Genomic DNA, 20194 nt, shown 5'->3' with positions numbered 1-20194 from the left:
CATTGTGACTTTCCTCAGGTTGGAAAGTTAAATGATAAGCCACATAAACAGCAACTCTTCATCCCGTTAGGGGCTTGGACACCAGTGGTCTCCTAGCAACGTTACACCGAGGACAAAGTAACTTGGGCTTTGCTGTGGTGGGAATTAACTCTACCTTTTGATATTGGGCTCTTTGATTTCAGTAGAAGATAAACCTGTTATACTTCATGTATATGGAAATCACGCTTTTGAATATGACGATTGTAAAACTATATTTTCAAAATGTCAGGGTGACTCTGTGGTTTTGTTGTTTGAATGATGATAAATGCGCATGTATATAAAGCAACCTGTTACCATTCAATATCTATTTCAGCATATTTGATATTTGCATGATTTCCAGAAACATTCGGATTACAGTGTGAAGTTTTTCATTGCAGTCTTTAGCATATTCTTCTATTACGTATACTTTAGAATTGCTAAATGTTTTAATGTGTTGTATGTCCTTGATTTAAGCTGTATTTGTATTAATGTGTAAGTATATTGACAAGTTGAACTCCTGACATGTTGTATTTAGCCAATAAAGCTTCTGGATTCTGGTTCTTAATAAAAAAGTTATTAAATAAAAAGTAATTCAAAATGAATGCTTACGGTACACATTTATCTGTATAAAATATAATATAACAACGTGAAACACTACTCCTGAGACAAGATGAAAATAAAGTGGTGAGAACAGAAAAAATGAATTTGCTGTGTTAAAACTGAACTAGACATACAATAAACAAATATGCAAACACACAAACTGTACTCAATAGCTCCCATTCACCTTTACAAAGGCCATATTTGAACCATGTAAATTCACGATCAATATAATAACAAATGTAGTTTGTCATAGTGTCTTCATATCGGCTGCGATATTGATGTGGATGACATAAAAAAAACGCGTGCATTTTTTTTTAGCAAGGAGGCGCCGGAAGCTGCAGGAGGACAACGGAAAGATAGATCCTCCCCCCCCCCCCCCCCCCCCCGCCCCGCATTATCCAAAACATCGGTTACACGTTCCCATCTTCAAATTCCATTCCGAACACGAAAATAAAAAGGAGAACAAAAAATGTCTTTGACCCAAGAATCTCTTTTGTCTTTTTTGCTGGAGCGCGGAGGCAAAGTGAAGAACTCTGAGCTGGTGAACCACTTCAGGAGACAGATCCACGGCGGCGATCCGGCGGAGAAGCAGCACAACAGGGACCTCTTCAAGAAGTTGGTGAACAGCGTCGCGGTGGTGAAGCAGATCGACGGGGTGAAGTTTGTGGTCGCGAAGAAGAGGTACCAGGACTTCGTGAAGGAGGCGGCGCGGGATGGCGCGCAGGGAACGCGGGTGGACGACGGCCCCTCGACCGGGTCCCCGGTTCCTCGACCTCGTCCCGGAGCGGATTCCACCCCCGTTAAAGTCCTGAATGTCCCCGCAGATCAGGCGGGCAGAGCGCGGGCATCCGGAGCCGTGTTCGCCGTGGTAGCAGTCAAATCCCCCCCGCGGGACCCCGCGCCAGGTACACAGACCGGGTCACGTCCCCGAGGGCGTCCCGACCTGTGGTCAGACGAACCAATCACGTCGGTGACCAACGCTTCACCACCACCGGTGCCGACTCGGAACCCCGACCGCCCAGCGTGCAGTAAGGGGTCACCGAGTGACCCTCAGTGTGGGAAAAACCCAACGACAGACACGCAAACCCCAGGTTTGAGGCCACAAAACCGGAGAGAGGAGGCAAAGTACTCGGAGTCAGTGCCCCTGGAGCCGTTGGCCCACGAGTGGTTGGTAAAGTGTGCAGCCGGACTGTGGGGGCAAATCTATGGTTTGCTGCTGCAGGACACTCGGTTGGCGCAGAAGAAAGACTTCATGTCGGGCTTCACGGCGCTGCACTGGGCTGCAAAGAACGGCAACAGCGAGATGATACACAAGCTGGTGGACACCCCGAGGAGAAGAGGCACTTATGTTGACATCAACAGCAAAGCACACGGGGGGTACACGCCGCTGCACATCGCGGCCATGCACGGCCACGGCAAGGTCGCGGCGCTGCTGGTGCAAAGCTATGGAGCCAACGTGCACGAGAGGGATCACGACGGCAAGAAGGCCTCCCATTACCTCGGCGACGCTGCGTCAGCTGAGGTCAGAGCTCTTGTGGGAGGACTGCAGCCCCGCGAGAAGACAGAGTCTGATGAAGACAGAGAGCACGCGAAGGGCTTCAACACCATCAGTAAACTGTTCCAGCCTCACAAGAAACAAAAGACAACAGCTAAATGTGCTCATGACGGGTGAGACAAAAGAAGTTTTGTGTATTTAAAAAATATTAGAATAAGGCAAACAAGTGTTTATTTCTGCGCCTCTCTTCTGCTTCTTGTGCTATTGATGAATGTTGTTTAAAATCTATCCTCTTCTAATTCGTTGGTTGTTTTATATGTATTAACAGAGGTCATTTTGAACTAATTTTAAATTATTACTTTGAGTAATAACACAGTGTGATATTCACACATATCTTCCTTACCACATGTGTAATACATCTTTACCTCTTGATAACTAACTTTGTGTGTGATAAAAATATGAAAACAGACCCCCTGTGCATGTAATGTGTTTATTATATTCTGATCATCAAAATGCAAGGTCTTGGCAAAGGTACAAAGAAAATATCTGATACTTCTGTAAAAAGAAAAAGTGGTAACATTTTGAAAAAGCAACAGTACCTCTAAACTTCAGTAAAAGCAAAGGGGGCCTTTGTGGGGGCATTGATGCAAAGATGGCGAACAGCCCGGGTGGTGGAATGTCTCCTTTATCATACTCTTTGAAAACTTGGGCTGTAATGGACGGGAAAGGCCTCCCTTTGTGGGACAACACTCCACAGAATTACATGCTAATGTTTTTTTTTTAGGTAGGAAAAAAACAAACTTTAAGGAGAAAAATAAGAATCCCTTTTAAAAAAGGTCTTCCCGGTCAAACAGTCATTGAGAAATGAATGGCCTTCTCAGATCAGGAATGCTCAAAAATAGTCAAAATGGTCACCTTTTTTTGTATTGTGTGTCCTTAACTTACCCAGAAACACCCCGTCTCGGATGACATTAACAGTGTTAGAGCTCAGACAATGAAGCCATAAGCAAAATGGTGCCAGAACAATGTCCTTTGTCTTGTTATGTGTACGCTGCTTGCATAATAATCCTCAGAGGACAGCTGCACGCACACCGACATCAACAAAGTAGACCGTTGTGGACAATCCAAACACAAAACTTTGTGATGTAACTAAATAGGACTCCAATCACGATTCTTTAAAAGGTTCACACAAAAATGTCCAGTTTTAAAAACTGTCCAACAATACTATAAAAGGAGTCCAGCTCTGTATCATTTCTTGGATAAAATGGAAAACAATCTTTTTTTAACAATCTTGCAAGAATTTAGGCTTAATATTTTAAACCTGTTCTGTAAATAATATTACATACAACATAAAACATACAACAAACATTTAATCAATGGTAATCCGATCCAAAACTTTCCCAGCAAGATAGATAGATAAAACGTATGCAGATAGCATGATAATGCAACTTCACACACAAAGCAGGAGTCATTGTAATAAACACTCACATATCTGTGTCTGCACAAAATGAACCCTAATTACAGCTTTTTCCAAAACATAACTAAATTCAGAAATTCTTCATTCTGTTTGGGGATCTGATTTTTTACAGGACATGGCTAACTCATATCATGTCATTCTCAGTTTAAATGGAAGCAGGATTTTCATAGAATTTAAGCTACTTTGTGTGATTAAAAAAGATTGAAAAAGGGAGAGTGTAATGTCTGCCCTCTGGTGGTCAGCAACTTTACAGTACATTCCTTTTTCAGGAATAATCATTGTTGAGTAAAGTTATTTTCTAGAAATTGAGTTCATAATGTAACTTTACCTGCAACTATTGCACATCTGGACTGAAATCGTTATAAATAATACACCATTAGCGATGCAAAGTCTATATTCCCTAGAATTTAAGTTAATACTGTAAAATAATATCATCGTTATACTAACAATAAAACAACAGCTACATAATAGCTTTGGCTAAAGCTAGTTAGGGTTAATGGTTAACATAAGCTTTTACAGTTTTTAATTTTCAAATGATATAAATCTACATTAGCATATTATGGTATTATGGTAAGGTTACACAAAATCAACGCTTCATAGATCATACTGAAGAGAATATAACTATAAAATGTACTACAAAATTATAAAAAAGAACTATATCAGTAATGGTCCAATTTAGCTATTGATATGACATAACGTTAGCTTTAACTTTAATGGAATTTGGATGCTAACTAGCGGTTAGCAGCTTAGCAAAAATCACAGTGTTTAACAATGAAAACTCACCAATGTTACTCTTCTGATTCACCCACAGGCAGTAATATTTCCAAACGTCATCTCCAAAATCTATACAGGTTTCTTTGCTCTTTTTGGTTAAATATTAGGGGGCAATAATACAGCGCTAACTAAAGTTGACTTTAAGGTTGTTTAGCTTGAAATTGGTATTAGAATATGTGAGCTATGGAGTACAGTTTACCGAATGTTAGTTATTTAGTTAATTAAATCGGAAAATCGCTTTCTTAAAACGTCCTTTTTGAAGACCTAGCGTGTGATCTGGTGTGTATTTATGCTTTGGAGACAACACTAAATAATGATCAAGCCATTGCTGAACACCTTCTGAAACCGTGCTGAATGTGATATCGAGCCTAAATGTGAAGTTATAAAATCCGTCTCTTTACCTGAGAAAGTTGAGGGACAGCCTTGATTGCAAACACCTGCGCAGCACCACGTGCTTTCGGCCCTGTTTACCTCGAGTTCTCAGAGGAGAAACTCTGCCTGGTTTCGTTATTTACCATGAAACAACCAACGCCAATGTCGGCGGTCCTTCGTTTTTCTCGCACGGCTTTCTTTCTGCTGCTGGTCACCTGCAGCTTCCCGCTGGTCGGAGCTTCTCTGGCTGCCCCGAATCCGCTGCACAGCCTGGAGGACTTCACCTACCCGTACGGCAGTATCTTCTCCCCGCTGCTGAAGGCCCTGGCGGAGCACGGAGGGTCCAGGTGGAACCCCGAACTGAAGAGAAAGATGAAGCCCGAGCACAAGTACATGAATTATCTGACGCAGGTTTACAAGACGTCCTCCCGAGTGCAGAGGAGTTTGGACGCGGATCAAATCTACAACACCGTCCGACTCATCAAGCCGCGAGATGAATGTCTTGCAGAAAGTAATAAAGGTGAGCAACCTGAGCGGCACAGCTGAACGTGCATGGACCTCTCACACTATGTGATGCACCTGCAGTGCCGAGGCTTGAAAGAGGGTTTTTTTTTTTTAATGACTAATATTTTATTTTATTTTATTACTGCGTGGGACTAATATTTCTAATGTGAAAATCTGTTTTTGTGAAGATTTAATGTAATCGTGATGACAAAATTCTTAATAAAAAGTATTGTAAAAAATGACATAAGAAAAACCATTTGGTTTTACATGATCTATTTAATGCCGTTTTTAATTATGCTTTTGAGAAATCCCAATTTTTAAAAACAAACTCCTGCGTATATAAAAGGCAAAACCCTCCACTTAAACCGACTCAAGTTTACTCTGGATTATTGAAATAGAATTTGATGATGGTTATTTGTGCCACTGACATGTAATGGTGACAAAGTGCCTTCATGGTTTCTAATTCTCTTCTTCAGGGGACTTCATGCAGGATCTTTCCTACAGTCTTGACCAAGTAAGAGGAAAGGAACAGCTTCTGAAGTCTGCCCTGCTGTACAATTTTGACCGCGCTGCACCTGTCAACTCTGTGTGCTACCTGAGTCTTGGGGAGCCGGAGAACGCGAACCAGTGTCCACTGTGTCCCGAGGTCCGTCACTCTGTGAACTTCACCGTCGGCACAGACTCCACGAGCAGGAGGAACTGGGTGGAGGTCGACGTCACCTTCTTTCTCCGGCCTCTCTTGAAGTTTCAGAAGAAGAATTTGCGCCTGCTCATCAACGTCACCTGTCCAGGGGAGCAAAGAGCCATCGATGAGGGGCGCAAAGCCCCGCTGAAGTACACCCTGAGGTCCCCTCTCCTACTTCTTTACCTCCACGACACCAGCAGAATAGCCCACCCGCAGCTCCCAGCCGATGCCAAAGCGGGCCGAAGGCCAGACACTGTGGCCACCGCGTATAACGAGCAGATGGTCATCAAACAGGAGCAGAGCGTGGGGCGAAAGCGGAGATGGAAGAGGGAATCACGAAAGAGCAAGCAAGGCGATAAAGGTCTGGATATCCAGCTGCCGGAGCTTCTTCCGAGCTCTGAATTTCAGACAAGCGACTGTGCCTTGTATGATTTCAGGGTGCGATTCAGCCAGCTCAAACTGGATCACTGGATTGTTTTCCCACCAAAGTACAACCCGAGGTACTGCAGAGGCATCTGCCCGAGGACCATAGGCTTCTTCTACGGCTCACCTGTGCATACCATGGTGCAAAACATCATCTATGAGAAACTGGACTCGTCTGTGCCCAGGCCCTCGTGCATTCCCTCCCATTACAGCCCCCTGAGTGTCATGATCTTTGAAGAGGATGGCTCCTATGTCTACAAGGAGTTTGAAGACATGGTGGCCACCAGATGCACATGCCGCTAAGCCAAAGAAGTCTGGGCTTTTCATTTTTCTCTTTTCCTTTTTTTCCCAGGCTGAATAGAACATCACCACAAACCTCCTCAACCGTCACCAAAGGTGGGCTCTATCCAAGTTTTGGATAGTCTGAACAGGCACAGTGATTCCATGAATATATCAAATTGTTGTTTGTGGATGAAGTTTGATCTGGAGCAGGTGTGGTTACTTAATCAAGTTTGTTTACTTAAACAAAGTATTTTATCCTTGTGAAACTATTTTTTCTTTTTTGTTAAGGTGTGACAAGAAAGGATGTGAACGGATCCTATTCTTTGACTTACTGCAACATAGTATTTAATGTGACGCACTTGAAGAAAGATTAGTGTATGAGTTTCTATTTTAAGTTTAACTCTTAAGTTTAAGTTATATTTTTGTTAATTTATTTTGCGTCGCTGGTCTTGTCATTATTCTATTATACAATTGCTAAGTTTTAGTAGCCCTGTTCTGGACAAGAGATGAATAAAAGCGGTCACAAACTCTGGTGACCGCTTGACCTTAGACGTGTCATTTTCTTCTCTGGGATTAGAGACAACTGTCTAAATGGCAGCCGACTACATGAAGTTGTCATGGGTTCAGTGTATTTATTACTTGTGGTCACTGCGTGACTCAATAGGTATAAATTGAGCACATACCTATGAATTTGTACTGGTTGAATGTGACTAAATGCATTTCACGTCTATTTATGCAAATTGAATGAATTCACTGAAAAACTATATGTAGACTTGTCTGAGAAGTTGGAAAATAAAATAACATGCATAAATGTTTGAAAGTGCATAATTATTTAAATCATACAGATTATAAAAGACTGATTTAGACCCACTTTTAACCCCGATGTCTAGATATTTATGGTAGCCTATAATGACTGATCAGCAACCAGAACCATTGCAGACCAAACCTGTGGGTTGATTGATTAATAAAACGTAACGAAACTCCAGTCCACCAGAGGGCGCTGACATCCAGCGTGTCAGCAACCAACCGGCGCCTGAGTCAAAAGCGAAGGACACCGGAACCTTACTAGGAGATACTGTTTTGAAGCAGCACGGTAAGCTAAATGTTAATGTGGTTTTAACTGTGTCATTTGGCCTTTTTAAGCTTTAATCGCCCTCTGTATGTGAGATTTACCTGGTTTATTTTAGCAGGAGTCCCCGAAGGTTTTATGTGCCTTTTACGTGAAACTAATCCGCCAACGTGCCAAAGGAAACGTTTCAATGACCTTAGCAGCTAACGTTAGCCTGTCGGAGCTATCGATGCTAACCTTTAGCTATCACCCTTAGCAGTAGTTCGTCCTGTGGTCGCTAAACCTTGTTTAACGTTAGATTAACTGTTTCTTGAACATACGGTGTCCGTGGACGTCTTTCCTCCTTTTAAGTTACGCATTTACACCTAATTATGTGACCTGGTAAGTCTGTGGAAGGTTACATAATTAACGTCACTGACAAATCAAAGTTGAGATGGAGCAATCGCATACACTTATATTCGTAATATTCAGCAAGTCATGTAAGGAGAAGGAGAAGACCCTGTGTTAAATATATTCGCTCGTGTCGTTTTTGCGATGATTATTTCAGCTGATTTAGTTGAAAACACACCATACAGTGAACCCATAGCATATATTTTATTATTTTTTTTATCTTCTTCCTGCACTACGTTGTCCATTATTATACTGTCCAACCGCCAAGTCAAATTCCCCGTAACTGACACTTTCATCCAAAGCGACTTAGAATAAGTGCATTTCAACCATAAGGATACAAACTCAGAAGAGCAAGAGTGCAATTTCATCAAATTATTATCCCCAATATCTATACTCATAATGGGTTTGAATGTTAGACTAGAAATAATTGTGCCTAATCTTATTTAAAAAAAACTGTTTGATTCTAAAAAATAATGTGTCTATTAACATTATGGTAATAAAGTAAATTAAAGCCCAAAAGACATTGCCTGTAGACCAAACATCATGAAATAAGCACAGAATATTTCTTCTCTCATTTCAGCTCATCTCTCTCGTAAACATGGGCCGCCACTTCGGAGACTTGGCCAAGATGCGGCATATAATCACATACAGTCTGTCACCCTTTGAGCAGAGGGCCTTCCCCAACTACTTCTCCAAGGGAATCCCCAATGTGTGGAGGCGGGTCACTGCCTCTTTCTTCAAAGTTGCCCCCCGTGAGTTTTTATTTATTTTATTTTTTAGAATTTCTAGTCTCTATCTAGTATTTTACATTCAGAGCCGATGGTCCTACACTTGAGATTCATTTATTTAGATATAGTAGACTCTCAGAATGTCAACAAGACACTAACTAAAAAAACTCTTTGAGACTCTTGATAGTCGTTGAGATGTCAATATTCAAATAAATGGCAAGACACTGTATGGCATTGTAGGGAGAGTTAATTTTTTATTTAACCGTCTAAAATGTTATAATTACTACTAAACATGTCACACTAAAATTGGGTTGTTTACATAGCAAAAGTAATTCTGAATTTCGGATAGGAGTGTGTGTTATGAATACAATCCGATACCACATTGATGCAAGAATCCTATAACGTCATTACCACAAGTGACTGGGGCCAAGTCACATGACTTGTTGACCACTGCCGTGTCTTCCTTGATGAGTCACTGACATCAAGAACGAGCAGACTGTCACACGACTTGCAAATGACATGGGCAGGCCCATAGTTTCAGGCAGCATCTGTCTTTGCTGTTACTGCATTTAATTACCTTAAAAAAAAAAAAAAGAAACATATATATGTATATATAATAAAATATTTTTTATATACTAAAAGTAAGTATTTTATGTTATAATATGTATTCACTTAACTTGTTTTGTTGGTTGACCCTAGCAAAAATGGGTATTTTCCAACAAAAGAAAATGGTCATGTAGATAATGTGTAATGTCTGTTAAGGAGAGTGAATTAGATTTGACAAATGTGGTTAATAACTAGTTTTTCAGGATCTCTTTACTGGTTATGTAATATTTAACAGTGGGTATTGCGATTTTACTGACATCTGTGGCTAAATTCAATAAAAAGATACTCCTGGTACTAATTTTCTAAATAATTTTTCCATTGCAGCAATGACCCTCATGTACCTGACATACACCTGGGGCAACAGTGTCCACGAGCAAGGCAAGAAGAAGAATATTGCTGACTTTGAGAATGATGAATGAACTCCTGCCACCTATATGAACACCACCCTCTGTTATTAATTCCAGCTGTATGTTTCACCAATAAAGATCGAAATATTTATGTGAAAGTCGTCTTGATTCACTTAACCCATCTCTAGCCACAATACATTCATATTGATTTATTGTCACATGAATGCATTTTTTTTACACAAAACTAATCAACCCACAAAAAGAATTGCATACTTGTGGGGGGGGGGGGGTCTTGGAATGATATGGATGAGGTTTCCTGACATTTTAAAGAAAAAGTAGCATGGGTTTTTAGCGACACGGTCAAACTTAAAAGCTTGGGAAATGTACAGGATTACAGCAGCATAGGGGAAAGGTGCACATGAGATATACTAAAAAGAGTTACAAACAGCAGTAGTAAAAGACTGAAATTATATATACAGAAGTATTTATTAATATCGACACATTACATTAAGAGAACTATTTTAGTATTTATTGCACAGTTTCTTTGATCTTGAAGCAGAGCAGCCTGTAGGCCACAGAAAGGAAGGAAGACGGGGGAGCAGCCTGGGGCTGATGGCGCTGCAGAGACCTGCCAGGGCGTCCTGCACTGGGGTGGGGGTTGTCCATTAGGGGGTGACAGTTTCACCATTATCCTCCTGTATCCAGAGGGCACCCCAGCACATTGATCTAAACTCCACATTTACCGATCTAAAGCTGCTATTGCAGTTCCTCGCCGCCAGGCGGCGCGTGACAGCGGCTTGTCGTGCTGCGCAGTCGCGTGCTATTGGTCGGTGGGACAGAGAAAATTCTTGAACGCTCTCACCTATCAGCCGGCGTACCGCATGCTGCTACCCAGCTTCATGGAACAAGAAAGAGGCTGCATCACAGTCCGCTGACTCAAACCCACCGTAGCCTACCGTCGTTTCTCAGCAGTGACTTACATTTCTGGTCTTCCTTGTGATTATTGTAGTCCGCGCTGTTCCGTTAGCTAGTGAAAATGTCGGTTGTCGGATTTGACGTCGGGTTCCTGAACTGCTATGTAGCGGTAGCCAGAGCCGGGGGGATTGAAACGGTCGCTAATGAATACAGTGACCGATGTACACCGTAAGTACAAGTCAATGCGTTATTGTGTATGCTTTTTGTTGTTTAACTGCCCCGAGACCGCAGGTACAGATGTGAAATAATCCAATCTTTTCTTTCATCATGATATGTCGTCTTGCTACCATGCTACGTAGGATGCTAGTTAGCTCGCTAGTGGATTTCGAAACAGGAAACGGCATGTGAGTGCTAAAGCTAATGCTAGCTTAAACGGCACCTTTTGTGTTTTTGAAGAGACCGTTATACCACATCATAGGACGTATTCTCTTGTGGCTTTTTATCAAATGGCCTCGAGATAACCTACATAACAAGTAACCTGCTCTGTCCGGTGATGGATTTTATTTTCACTGGAGGCATGAATGAGCGCATGACGGGAGGAGGCCGTATCGCGCCTGTCAAACGGCTCCATCATCCAGCCATTGCACCTTCGTTTTCACACCAATAACCATCACAAGGAGGCACTATAGATTATCTGTTTGCATTAACAACGTAAGCCTTATTTGTATTATTTAGTGAACTCGTCAATGCAAACCGGTGCCATTTTGTTCCGGGTTAAGACGATAACGAAGCTGCGTCGTTCTAAAAAAAAAAAAAAATGTTGTTGTTGAACAAAATGTGTGTTTTCTCTCTTTAGAGCATGCGTTTCCTTTGGACCCCGCAATCGAGCCATCGGTGCTGCTGCTAAAAGCCAGGTATGATTATACAGCAGTAGACGTAACACTGGATATCTGATATATATATATATATGAACCTGGCAAAGTAACCATAGCTTTGAGTATGACTGTATATGTGTATGTATGTATGTGTATATATATATATATATATGTGTTTATTTGATTAATAAGTTATTTTTCTGTTGTCTAACAGATTGTCACAAACTGCAAGAACACAGTCCAAGGGTTCAAGAGGCTTCATGGCAGGGCGTTTACGGATCCCTACGTCCAGCGCCTCAAAAACAGTTTCGTCTATGATATTGTTCAAATGCCCACAGGGACAACTGGCATCAAGGTGAGAGGACATTTACAAGGGGAGCATTTACAGTTAAATTATGGGATTGAACACAAGACACACTCAATATACTTCCAAATAATTCATGTGAATTTGTATATTCACTTTGAGAGTATTGTAATGGTCCTATATCTTATCATTAGGCCAGGTAACTATCAACCTCTCAAAAAACACCCCTCGGACAGTGAGGCAAGTCTTTATTCAGTTTGTTGTTAACCATAACAAGTTTATATTTCCCAATAATAAAGAGACATACATCTATGAAGGCAGAACACCTGAATAGACAAAGAATAGAAATATAATACAACAACACAGCATTATATAGTTCCATTAAAAAAATTTTTCCCACAATCTTTTGGGTATGGAAGCTCAAAATTATTATTTTTTGGTATTGCAGTCAAGGATTAGTGTTATGATACAGTGGAACCACGATGGATACTTTTACAACTATAAAACTGAGGGACGTTTTTTTAAAGGTGAATTACATGGAGGAAGAGAAGGTGTTCAGCGTTGAACAGGTCACCGCCATGCTGCTGACTAAGATGAAGGAGACAGCGGAGCATGCACTCAAGAAGCCTGTGGCTGACTGTGTTGTGTCTGTGAGTACTACGTATTAAGGCACCATTACTGATGCTATTCTTGACCTTCATAAGTAGAGGGTTCATAAGAAAAGCTTAAATACCACACAAGTTTTTTTGTTGTTTTTTTTAAACTTCTGTTTCCTGGTCACATCTGTTGTGAGTCCTCGTGTTTGGTGACCTCCACTAACTCCAAGGTCAGGCGGGTTAATTGAAAATGCCTACATTTAAAGGTGTGTCGAACTCAAATACTTTTCTATTGTGACCAGGTTCCCTGCTACTACACGGATGCTGAGAGGAGATCAGTAGTAGACGCTGCTCAGATCGCCGGTCTAAACTGCCTGAGGCTGATGAATGAGACGACTGCCGGTTTGTACATGTTCTTTTTTGGGCAGGGCACGGGCAAGGTTGTGCATGTCAATGATTGTTGACATAATTACCACATAATAATTGCAGCAGATGCCATTAATAATTTACAAATTTTCCTTCCAGTTGCACTGGCGTATGGGATCTACAAACAGGATCTTCCGGCTCCGGAGGAGAAGCCCAGAAATGTAGTGTTTGTGGACGTGGGCCATTCTGGATACCAGACCTCAGTGTGCGCCTTTAATAAGGGCAAAGTCAAGGTGTGCAGCTAAAGCATCAAACCTATCATTCATTAACATTCAGAGGCTTTGTCTTTTGCATTTTACTCCCTCTTCTCCTTTTTGTCTCCCAGGTCCTTGCCACAGCCTGCGACCCCGAGCTGGGAGGAAAGGATTTTGATGAGATGTTGGTGAGGTACTTCTGTGAGGATTTTGGCAAGAAGTACAAGATTGATGTCAAGTCCAGGCCCAGGGCTCTGATCAGGGTTTACCAGGAGTGTGAAAAACTGAAAAGAGTGATGAGTGCAAACTCCTCTGACCTGCCGCTTAACATCGAGTGCTTAATGAATGACATTGATGTCTCTGGAAAGATGAACAGGTACACAAACAATAACACATATTTTTCTTTTAGCATCCATGGCTCCTAACTACCGTGTCATATGTTAAATATACCGTCTTTAATTGCAAGTTTACCTGTTCTGTTGCACAAGGGGTCAGTTTGAAGAGATGTGTGCTGATCTTCTCGCCCGAGTTGAGGCTCCACTGCAGAATCTGCTGGAACATGCCAGTGAGTGTAATTTCCCCCAGTTGTGTTGTGCTTTCTTATTCAATCGGAATTAGAACTTTAATCCATGCACATCTTGGTCTGTGTGCTGACAATACTACATTATTGTTCCAATAGAACTGAAAAAGGAAGATATCTATGCAGTAGAGATTGTGGGAGGAGCTTCCAGGATCCCAGCAGTCAAAGAGAGGATTAGCAAATTCTTTGGGAAGGAACTGAACACCACCCTGAATGCTGACGAAGCTGTGGCCAGAGGATGTGCCCTGCAGGTTAGACACGTTAAAAGCTGATCTCTCACATCACCCTTGAATGCGTATCCATATGTATGCAAGAGATGTATTTTTTTGTTATTGATCCTGTGGTGTTTCTCCAGTGTGCAATCCTGTCACCGGCATTCAAAGTGCGTGAGTTCTCAATCACAGATGTTGTCACCTATCCCATCTCCTTGAAATGGCCTTCAGCTGCAGAAGAAGGTCTGAGGTATAAAAAGAAATTATTTTTTATATGAACCATTAATCGGTCACTTGTCTTGATTATTTACTGCTTAGATCTTCATGAAATATTCTTTTTTGCAGCGATTGTGAGGTGTTTCCCATGAACCACGCAGCACCTTTCTCCAAAGTGCTGACCTTCTACAGGAAAGAGCCCTTTTCCCTGGAGGCCTACTACAATAAGCCCAGTGAGCTGTGCTACCCGGATCCTACTATTGGTAAGCGGACAGTGCTCCCTAAGTGATATGACTCCACAACAAGCGTACTGTTGTGCTTTTGTTCAGTATTAACTCTCCTCTTGAGGCTGTTTTTAGTACACAAGATCCTAAGAGAATAATCCAAGTTGATAAAACAGGATCAAATTGACGAGTAAAGGCTAATTGCAAGCCTTACCTTCAAAGACTACCAGCATCAAGAGAGGCCTTAGATCAGGGGTTCCCACACCATTTCGGCTCGCAAGATATTTTTAAATCGACCAAGTCAAACCCCCTCCACCCTCTCGGTAATTTTTTGTAATACTTTTTGTACTTTCCTTCAGGTCAGTTCTTGATCCAGAAGGTTACCCCACAGGCATCTGGTGAGAGCTCCAAGGTGAAAGTCAAGGTGCGGGTGAATATCCATGGTATCTTCAGTGTGTCCAGCGCCTCCCTGGTTGAAGTGCAGAAGTCTGATGAGACAGAGGAACCCATGGAAACGGAACAGGCCAATGAGAAAGAGGGAGAGGTAATTGTTCTTTTACACCTAGCATCAGATTAGTATTTAAACTATTTGTTTCTTTTTTGACACAAATCCTCAACATTATACGTTTTGAATGGCTCCTGCAGAGCAAGATGCAGACCGATCAGGATGAGCAGCAGGGTCAGGGAGACAGTTCGAAAGAAGCTGAAGAGAAGACGCCCCGCGAGAATGAGGAGATGGATGTAAGATGCTCAGCTTTTGTCCTCTAAATATTCTTTAGTCGATAGGTTGTGTCTTTTTCAGAAACCATTTGTATTCAACTTCTTATCCTCCTGTATGTTAAGCATACTTAAATCAGATTGCAATGCCTCTCATTAGGTCTGCAAAAGAAGAATTGACACTGTGTAAAAAGTGGATTTCTTAACTGTACAGATGTTCTAATAAATAGCTGTGTTGTTTTTTTAGACTACCACAGAGGAGGGCAAAGGCGAGAAAAAGTCAGACCAGCCCCCACAAGCCAAAAAGCCCAAAGTCAAAACAAAGGTGGTTGAGCTTCCGATTGAAAACAGTCCACAGTGGCAGCTGGCTGATGACATGCTCAATCTGTTTGTCGAAAATGAGGTAATTATATCTTTCAGTCATGGATTGCAAAATTCTACGGTTTTTAATAACTCAATCCATCTGTCCAAGTGTTTTGTGGTTATATTTGCTGTTTGGAATCTCTTTAGGGTAAGATGATCATGCAGGACAAGCTGGAGAAGGAGAGAAACGACGCAAAGAACTATGTGGAGGAGTATGTGTACGAAATGAGGGACAAGCTGCATGGGGTCCTGGAGAAGTTTGTCAGTGAATCTGTGAGTATAATTGTCGGTTGTAAAGTGGCTCAAAGGTAGCATCTATACAGTCACCACCCAAAAGCTTTTCTTTACATTTACATGGTGTGAAATCATTTTCAGGACCGAGATGCCCTGTCATTAAAGCTGGAAGATACTGAGAACTGGCTGTATGAAGATGGAGAGGACCAACCCAAACAGGTGTACATTGACAAACTGACAGAGTTGAAGGTAACTGTTTCTATACTAACAACCTTTTGCATCTGTTGTTTGGTGTTGTTGGTTGACACGTGTGTTATGTTTGCAATAGAAACTTGGCCAGCCCATCAAGGAGAGGTACACGGAGGCCGAAATGAGACCAAAAGCATTTGAGGAGTTGGGAAAACAAATCCAACAGTACATGAAATTTGTGGAAGCATTCAAGATGAAGGTATGTCTAAACGCTTTAGAAGGAAAACCAGTAGGAATGCTGACATTTTTTTAATACAATCAAAGTAATAATGCTTGCGACATAATATTGTTTCTCTTACGATATCCAGGACGAGCAGTATGACCATTTAGATGAGGCCGATGTCAAGAAAGTGGACAAACAGACAGGCGATGCAATGATGTGGATGAACAGCTCCATTAACCAGCAAAGCAAACAGAACTTGACAGTGGATCCCGCCATCAAAGTAAAAGACATTCAAGCAAAAACAAGGGTAAGTGTCTTTTCCATGAGAAGAACATAAAACCAAATAATAAAGAGTGACTAGCAAATAAAATGGACAGTCCCACACATGTAAAATATAGATGCAAGTTGCTCAAGACCACTCGATCTTGTTGTAGATCTGGCTTGGACCTCCCACACAACTGTAGGATAAAATCATTACCAAATGTTATTTACCTTTTTTGTGTCATTGTCCAGGAGCTGTTCTCCGCTTGTAACTCCATTGTGACCAAGCCCAAACCCAAGGTGGAGCTTCCCAAGGAAGACAACCCTGCTGAGCAGAACGGGCCTGTGAACGGACAGGAGAAAGCCCAGGAAGAAGCTGCTAGCAAAGGAGCGACCGAGAACCCTGGCTCTGAAAACAAGCCCGACATGGACCTCGATTAAAGCCGCCCAACGGCCCGCTAAGCAAAGCTGAACGGGAGCTGGTTGCTTCAGATTGAGATGCAGCCTGGGTGTATATCAGAGCAGGTTAAATGTTTCAGGAAGTGCACTACACAGTCAAAAAGCAGGAGGCGTGATTAGCAAACGGAGACCAGCTCCTGGTGGTAACTCTGTCTGATGACATAGCATGCCCTCTCTCTTTCTGGATAACATAAATCTAAAGCCAGCCGCAATAAGCCTGTTTGACAATGAGCGCTGTACACATAATGGTATTTATTTCTGTTGTGTGCCCTGTCAGTCTGTGTCACAATATGGTTTTAATAAAGTTATTGAAAATCACTTGTATCATGTTTCTTACTTTGCCCAAATATCCCCGAGGCTCCACTACCACTGAGACACAGCTCCTGTTTCTGTGGGGGGGGGGGGGTGGTGGGTAGATGGCAGCGGTTTACATCACATGATTCTGATGGTTTTTTTTAAATACTTCTGCTTTTAGTCAAACATGATTAATGTTACAATAACGTGCAGCAAATTATGTTGCATTAACTTGCTAGGTTTTGAAATTACTCATGCTGCATAATGGGCAAAAATCAAACCGAAAAGGCGAATAGTATATTTTGATTAGGAATCAAAAATGATGATTCACCGATGAATTTCAATGTAACACCGTTAATGTTCTGCCCGAGTCGAATTTCCTGTATGCATATGTCCAACGTTTCCATGTCATTGTAGAGAAGAAAGAACACTGCTCTGCAGCTTTAAGAGGACCCCGCGACGCGTAATTACAACTTTATCTAGCTAGCAAAAACATAGCTAACTAGCTAGCTAGCTGATCAGCTGACGTCCGAAGAGCGTCACCTCCGCATCCTACACCAGCAGTCACGTGACCCGTCCGGATTCCGTCTGCTGCAAGTAAAACGGACACGGATCACATCCTCCACGGTATACGTTTTTACGTTTTCTTCAACAATGTTCTTATGTTTTATCGTGTTTTATCGTGCGTGGATAGGACGCTGACTCCACGGTAAAAGTTTTTGTCTCCGTGGTCGACGGAGACTTTTTGGCAGCTTGTTGAGCGACTCAATGCACTAAAAGCGACTTGGTTTTATACTCTCCCCGAACGATGTAATTGATGAGTCCAAGGTCTGATTAAGGTGTGGGGTTGTCATTGTTTTACTTCGAGGTTGAACTCGTTCAGACAAGCGGCCCGTTCCTCTTTTCTAGCGTTTTCCCCTCCAGGACGATGAAGCTGATTGTCCTCAATGACTACGACCAGGCCAGCGAGTGGGCTGCAAAGTACATAAGAAACAAGATTTTATTGTTCCGACCTGGTCCGGACAGATTTTTCACCCTGGGGCTTCCCACAGGTGAGTAGGACCTGGCAATTCATTTGTTTGATAATGCCCCCCCCCCCCCCCCAAAATGGACAGATTCTTTTTTTAAATGTGTACACGTGATAAAAGCTTAAATAAAAAGTAAAATCACAACGAAGTCGCGTGGAACCCGTAAGAACAGTCAATGTTTTAACTTGTCTTCTCCATGCAAACTTTGAAGTTTAAAATGAAATATTTGCCTGTGAACACAGAATATAGCAAAACGATGCAATCACATTAATTTGGGGAATAACATTTTAACATCATGGAAAGACACAAGTACCGTACATATCTAGTTGCAGTACTTTTCCACTATGTTACTTTTGCTACACAATCTTTTGCATGTTTGCAGGAAGCACCCCTATGGGTTGTTACAAGAAACTAATTGAGTACTACAAGATGGGCCAAATCTCGTTCCAGTATGTAAAAACATTCAACATGGATGAATACGTAGGTACGTCTTTGTCATTCTTTCTAAACACATATGATGCTTTGGCATTTAGGGATTATTTAAACCTGGGATCTGTCATTAAAAACAACTTTCATGTAAATCCTATACAGGACTTCCCAGAGATCACCCTGAAAGCTACCACTCCTTCATGTGGAATCAATTCTTCAAGCACATTGACATAAAAGCAGAGAACACCCACATCCTTGATGGCAACGCGGCTGACCTACAAGCAGAGTGCGCCGCCTTTGAGGAGAAGATAACAGCTGCTGGAGGGATTGAGCTCTTTGTCGGAGGTCAGGAGGTCACAGTGCTGATTGTGAATGTGTCGCAATCAACTGCATCATTTCAGTTCACATTTTCGCATAAAGTAACTTTACAGAAATTGTTGGCGTGGTGACAACACTTACGAATGCAACTTCTGTGCTATCAGGTATTGGACCAGATGGCCACATTGCCTTTAATGAACCGGGTTCAAGCCTGGTTTCCAGGACTAGGGTGAAGACCCTGGCAAAGGACACTATCGTGGCCAATGCTCGATTCTTTGATGGAGATCTCTCAAAGGTGCCGACCATGGCACTGACGGTGGGAGTGGGCACAGTCATGGACGCAAAAGAGGTTAGAAGCTTCGATGACTTAACGAACCATTTGGTACGAATGATCGTATTGCTGCTGTTTTTGAGTTTGCAGAGCAATGCATTGCTCAGTAAACTTGATCATCTTTCTGATGTGGCTTCAATTCATATTTTCATCTCCTTCCCAGGTCCTGATTCTCATCACTGGAGCACACAAGGCCTTTGCTTTATACAAAGCTATCGAGGAAGGTGTGAATCACATGTGGACAGTGTCTGCTTTCCAGCAGCACCCGCAGACTGTTTTTGTGTGTGATGAAGACGCCACACTGGAACTGCGGGTCAAAACTGTAAAGTACTTCAAAGGTGAGACTAAATAAAAAAGCTACTGTGCTGTGACTCCATTATTTCATGGACCTAGTGTGCATTGAACCCGAATATTTGCAATGACTGCACTAATCCTAGAAAATGTGGGAATTCTCTTCCTCAGGGATGATGCACGTTCACAACAAGCTGGTGGAAACACTTCCCTCAACGCCAAAGAAGAACTGAGGATATCTTGTCTCGTAATTGTTGATTCATGAGGCATTTTTACAGAACTTTAAAGTCAATGATGAGCCCCAAATAAAAAAATAAACTGTTGCAACTTGAGCTGTGCTATTTATCAATTGTTCCAATGTTAAACTATTTACAACAATCTTCATCTTTGGATTCTTTGAGTGACTGAGTAACTAGTTATCATTTATGGATTAAGATCATGTTTAGTTTTTGGACCTTTGAGCACCACAAGGTGAGTGCCAAATAGTCTTATCTACTAGAAATTGATTAGTAGGATTTATCTTCTTTTTAAAAAAAAATTGATTTGGGGATGTTCTGTCCCTGAAATGCTCCAATTATTCCTTTTTTTTCTTCGGATGGAGTTGGTGAAAATCAAGCAGCGCTGACAGTAACTTCATCTTGTAGAAATGATCAAGTTCTGATCAAGGTCTTCATGTGGTTGTTCATACATAATTTCTTTTCATTTGTTCTTTTGAATAAAGTGCATTTAATTTGTAATATGTGAT

General features: G+C 41.8%; 4 protein-coding genes across 5 annotated transcripts; all 4 read left to right on the top strand.

Moving 5' to 3' along the window:
• Positions 1 to 1012: 1012 nt before the first annotated feature.
• On the top strand, positions 1013 to 7524 carry LOC119210544 (uncharacterized). The gene is made up of 3 exons (XM_037460679.2): positions 1013 to 2286; positions 4958 to 5256; positions 5717 to 7524. Exons 1-3 carry the CDS (start codon positions 1088 to 1090, stop codon positions 6649 to 6651), a joined length of 2433 nt encoding a protein of 810 aa, XP_037316576.2. The 5' UTR covers positions 1013 to 1087; the 3' UTR covers positions 6652 to 7524.
• A 92-nt stretch (positions 7525 to 7616) lies between these two features.
• Positions 7617 to 9921, top strand: LOC119210550 (cytochrome b-c1 complex subunit 8). Its single transcript, XM_037460689.2, has 3 exons — positions 7617 to 7723; positions 8670 to 8841; positions 9748 to 9921. Exons 2-3 carry the CDS (start codon positions 8688 to 8690, stop codon positions 9840 to 9842), a joined length of 249 nt encoding a protein of 82 aa, XP_037316586.1. The 5' UTR covers positions 7617 to 7723; positions 8670 to 8687; the 3' UTR covers positions 9843 to 9921.
• Positions 9922 to 10584: 663 nt separating this feature from the next.
• Positions 10585 to 17076, top strand: hspa4b (heat shock protein 4b). Its single transcript, XM_037460935.2, has 19 exons — positions 10585 to 10913; positions 11542 to 11599; positions 11775 to 11915; positions 12392 to 12514; positions 12763 to 12862; positions 12986 to 13119; positions 13212 to 13456; positions 13569 to 13645; positions 13760 to 13911; positions 14016 to 14122; positions 14218 to 14351; positions 14672 to 14856; positions 14958 to 15053; positions 15277 to 15432; positions 15540 to 15665; positions 15768 to 15875; positions 15955 to 16074; positions 16184 to 16345; positions 16552 to 17076. The coding sequence occupies exons 1-19, from the start codon at positions 10807 to 10809 to the stop codon at positions 16738 to 16740; spliced, it is 2520 nt and encodes an 839-aa protein (XP_037316832.2). The 5' UTR covers positions 10585 to 10806; the 3' UTR covers positions 16741 to 17076.
• A 445-nt stretch (positions 17077 to 17521) lies between these two features.
• gnpda1 (glucosamine-6-phosphate deaminase 1) lies at positions 17522 to 19781 on the top strand. Of its 2 annotated transcripts, none has more exons than XM_037460938.2 (7): positions 17522 to 17679; positions 17962 to 18104; positions 18463 to 18564; positions 18672 to 18854; positions 18992 to 19176; positions 19322 to 19496; positions 19621 to 19781. In XM_037460938.2, exons 2-7 carry the CDS (start codon positions 17981 to 17983, stop codon positions 19680 to 19682), a joined length of 831 nt encoding a protein of 276 aa, XP_037316835.1. In that variant the 5' UTR covers positions 17522 to 17679; positions 17962 to 17980; the 3' UTR covers positions 19683 to 19781. The 2 variants fall into 2 exon arrangements, with proteins under 2 accessions (XP_037316835.1, XP_037316834.1); XM_037460937.2 differs by lacking the exon at positions 17522 to 17679 and adding an exon at positions 17714 to 17880.
• The last annotated feature ends 413 nt before the right edge of the window (positions 19782 to 20194 follow it).

This window comes from Pungitius pungitius, chromosome 2, assembly GCF_949316345.1.
Source record: "Pungitius pungitius chromosome 2, fPunPun2.1, whole genome shotgun sequence".
NCBI lineage: Eukaryota > Metazoa > Chordata > Actinopteri > Perciformes > Gasterosteidae > Pungitius > Pungitius pungitius.
The sequence above is the reverse complement of the archived record's forward strand: the minus strand, read 5'-3'. Positions and strand labels throughout refer to the sequence as shown.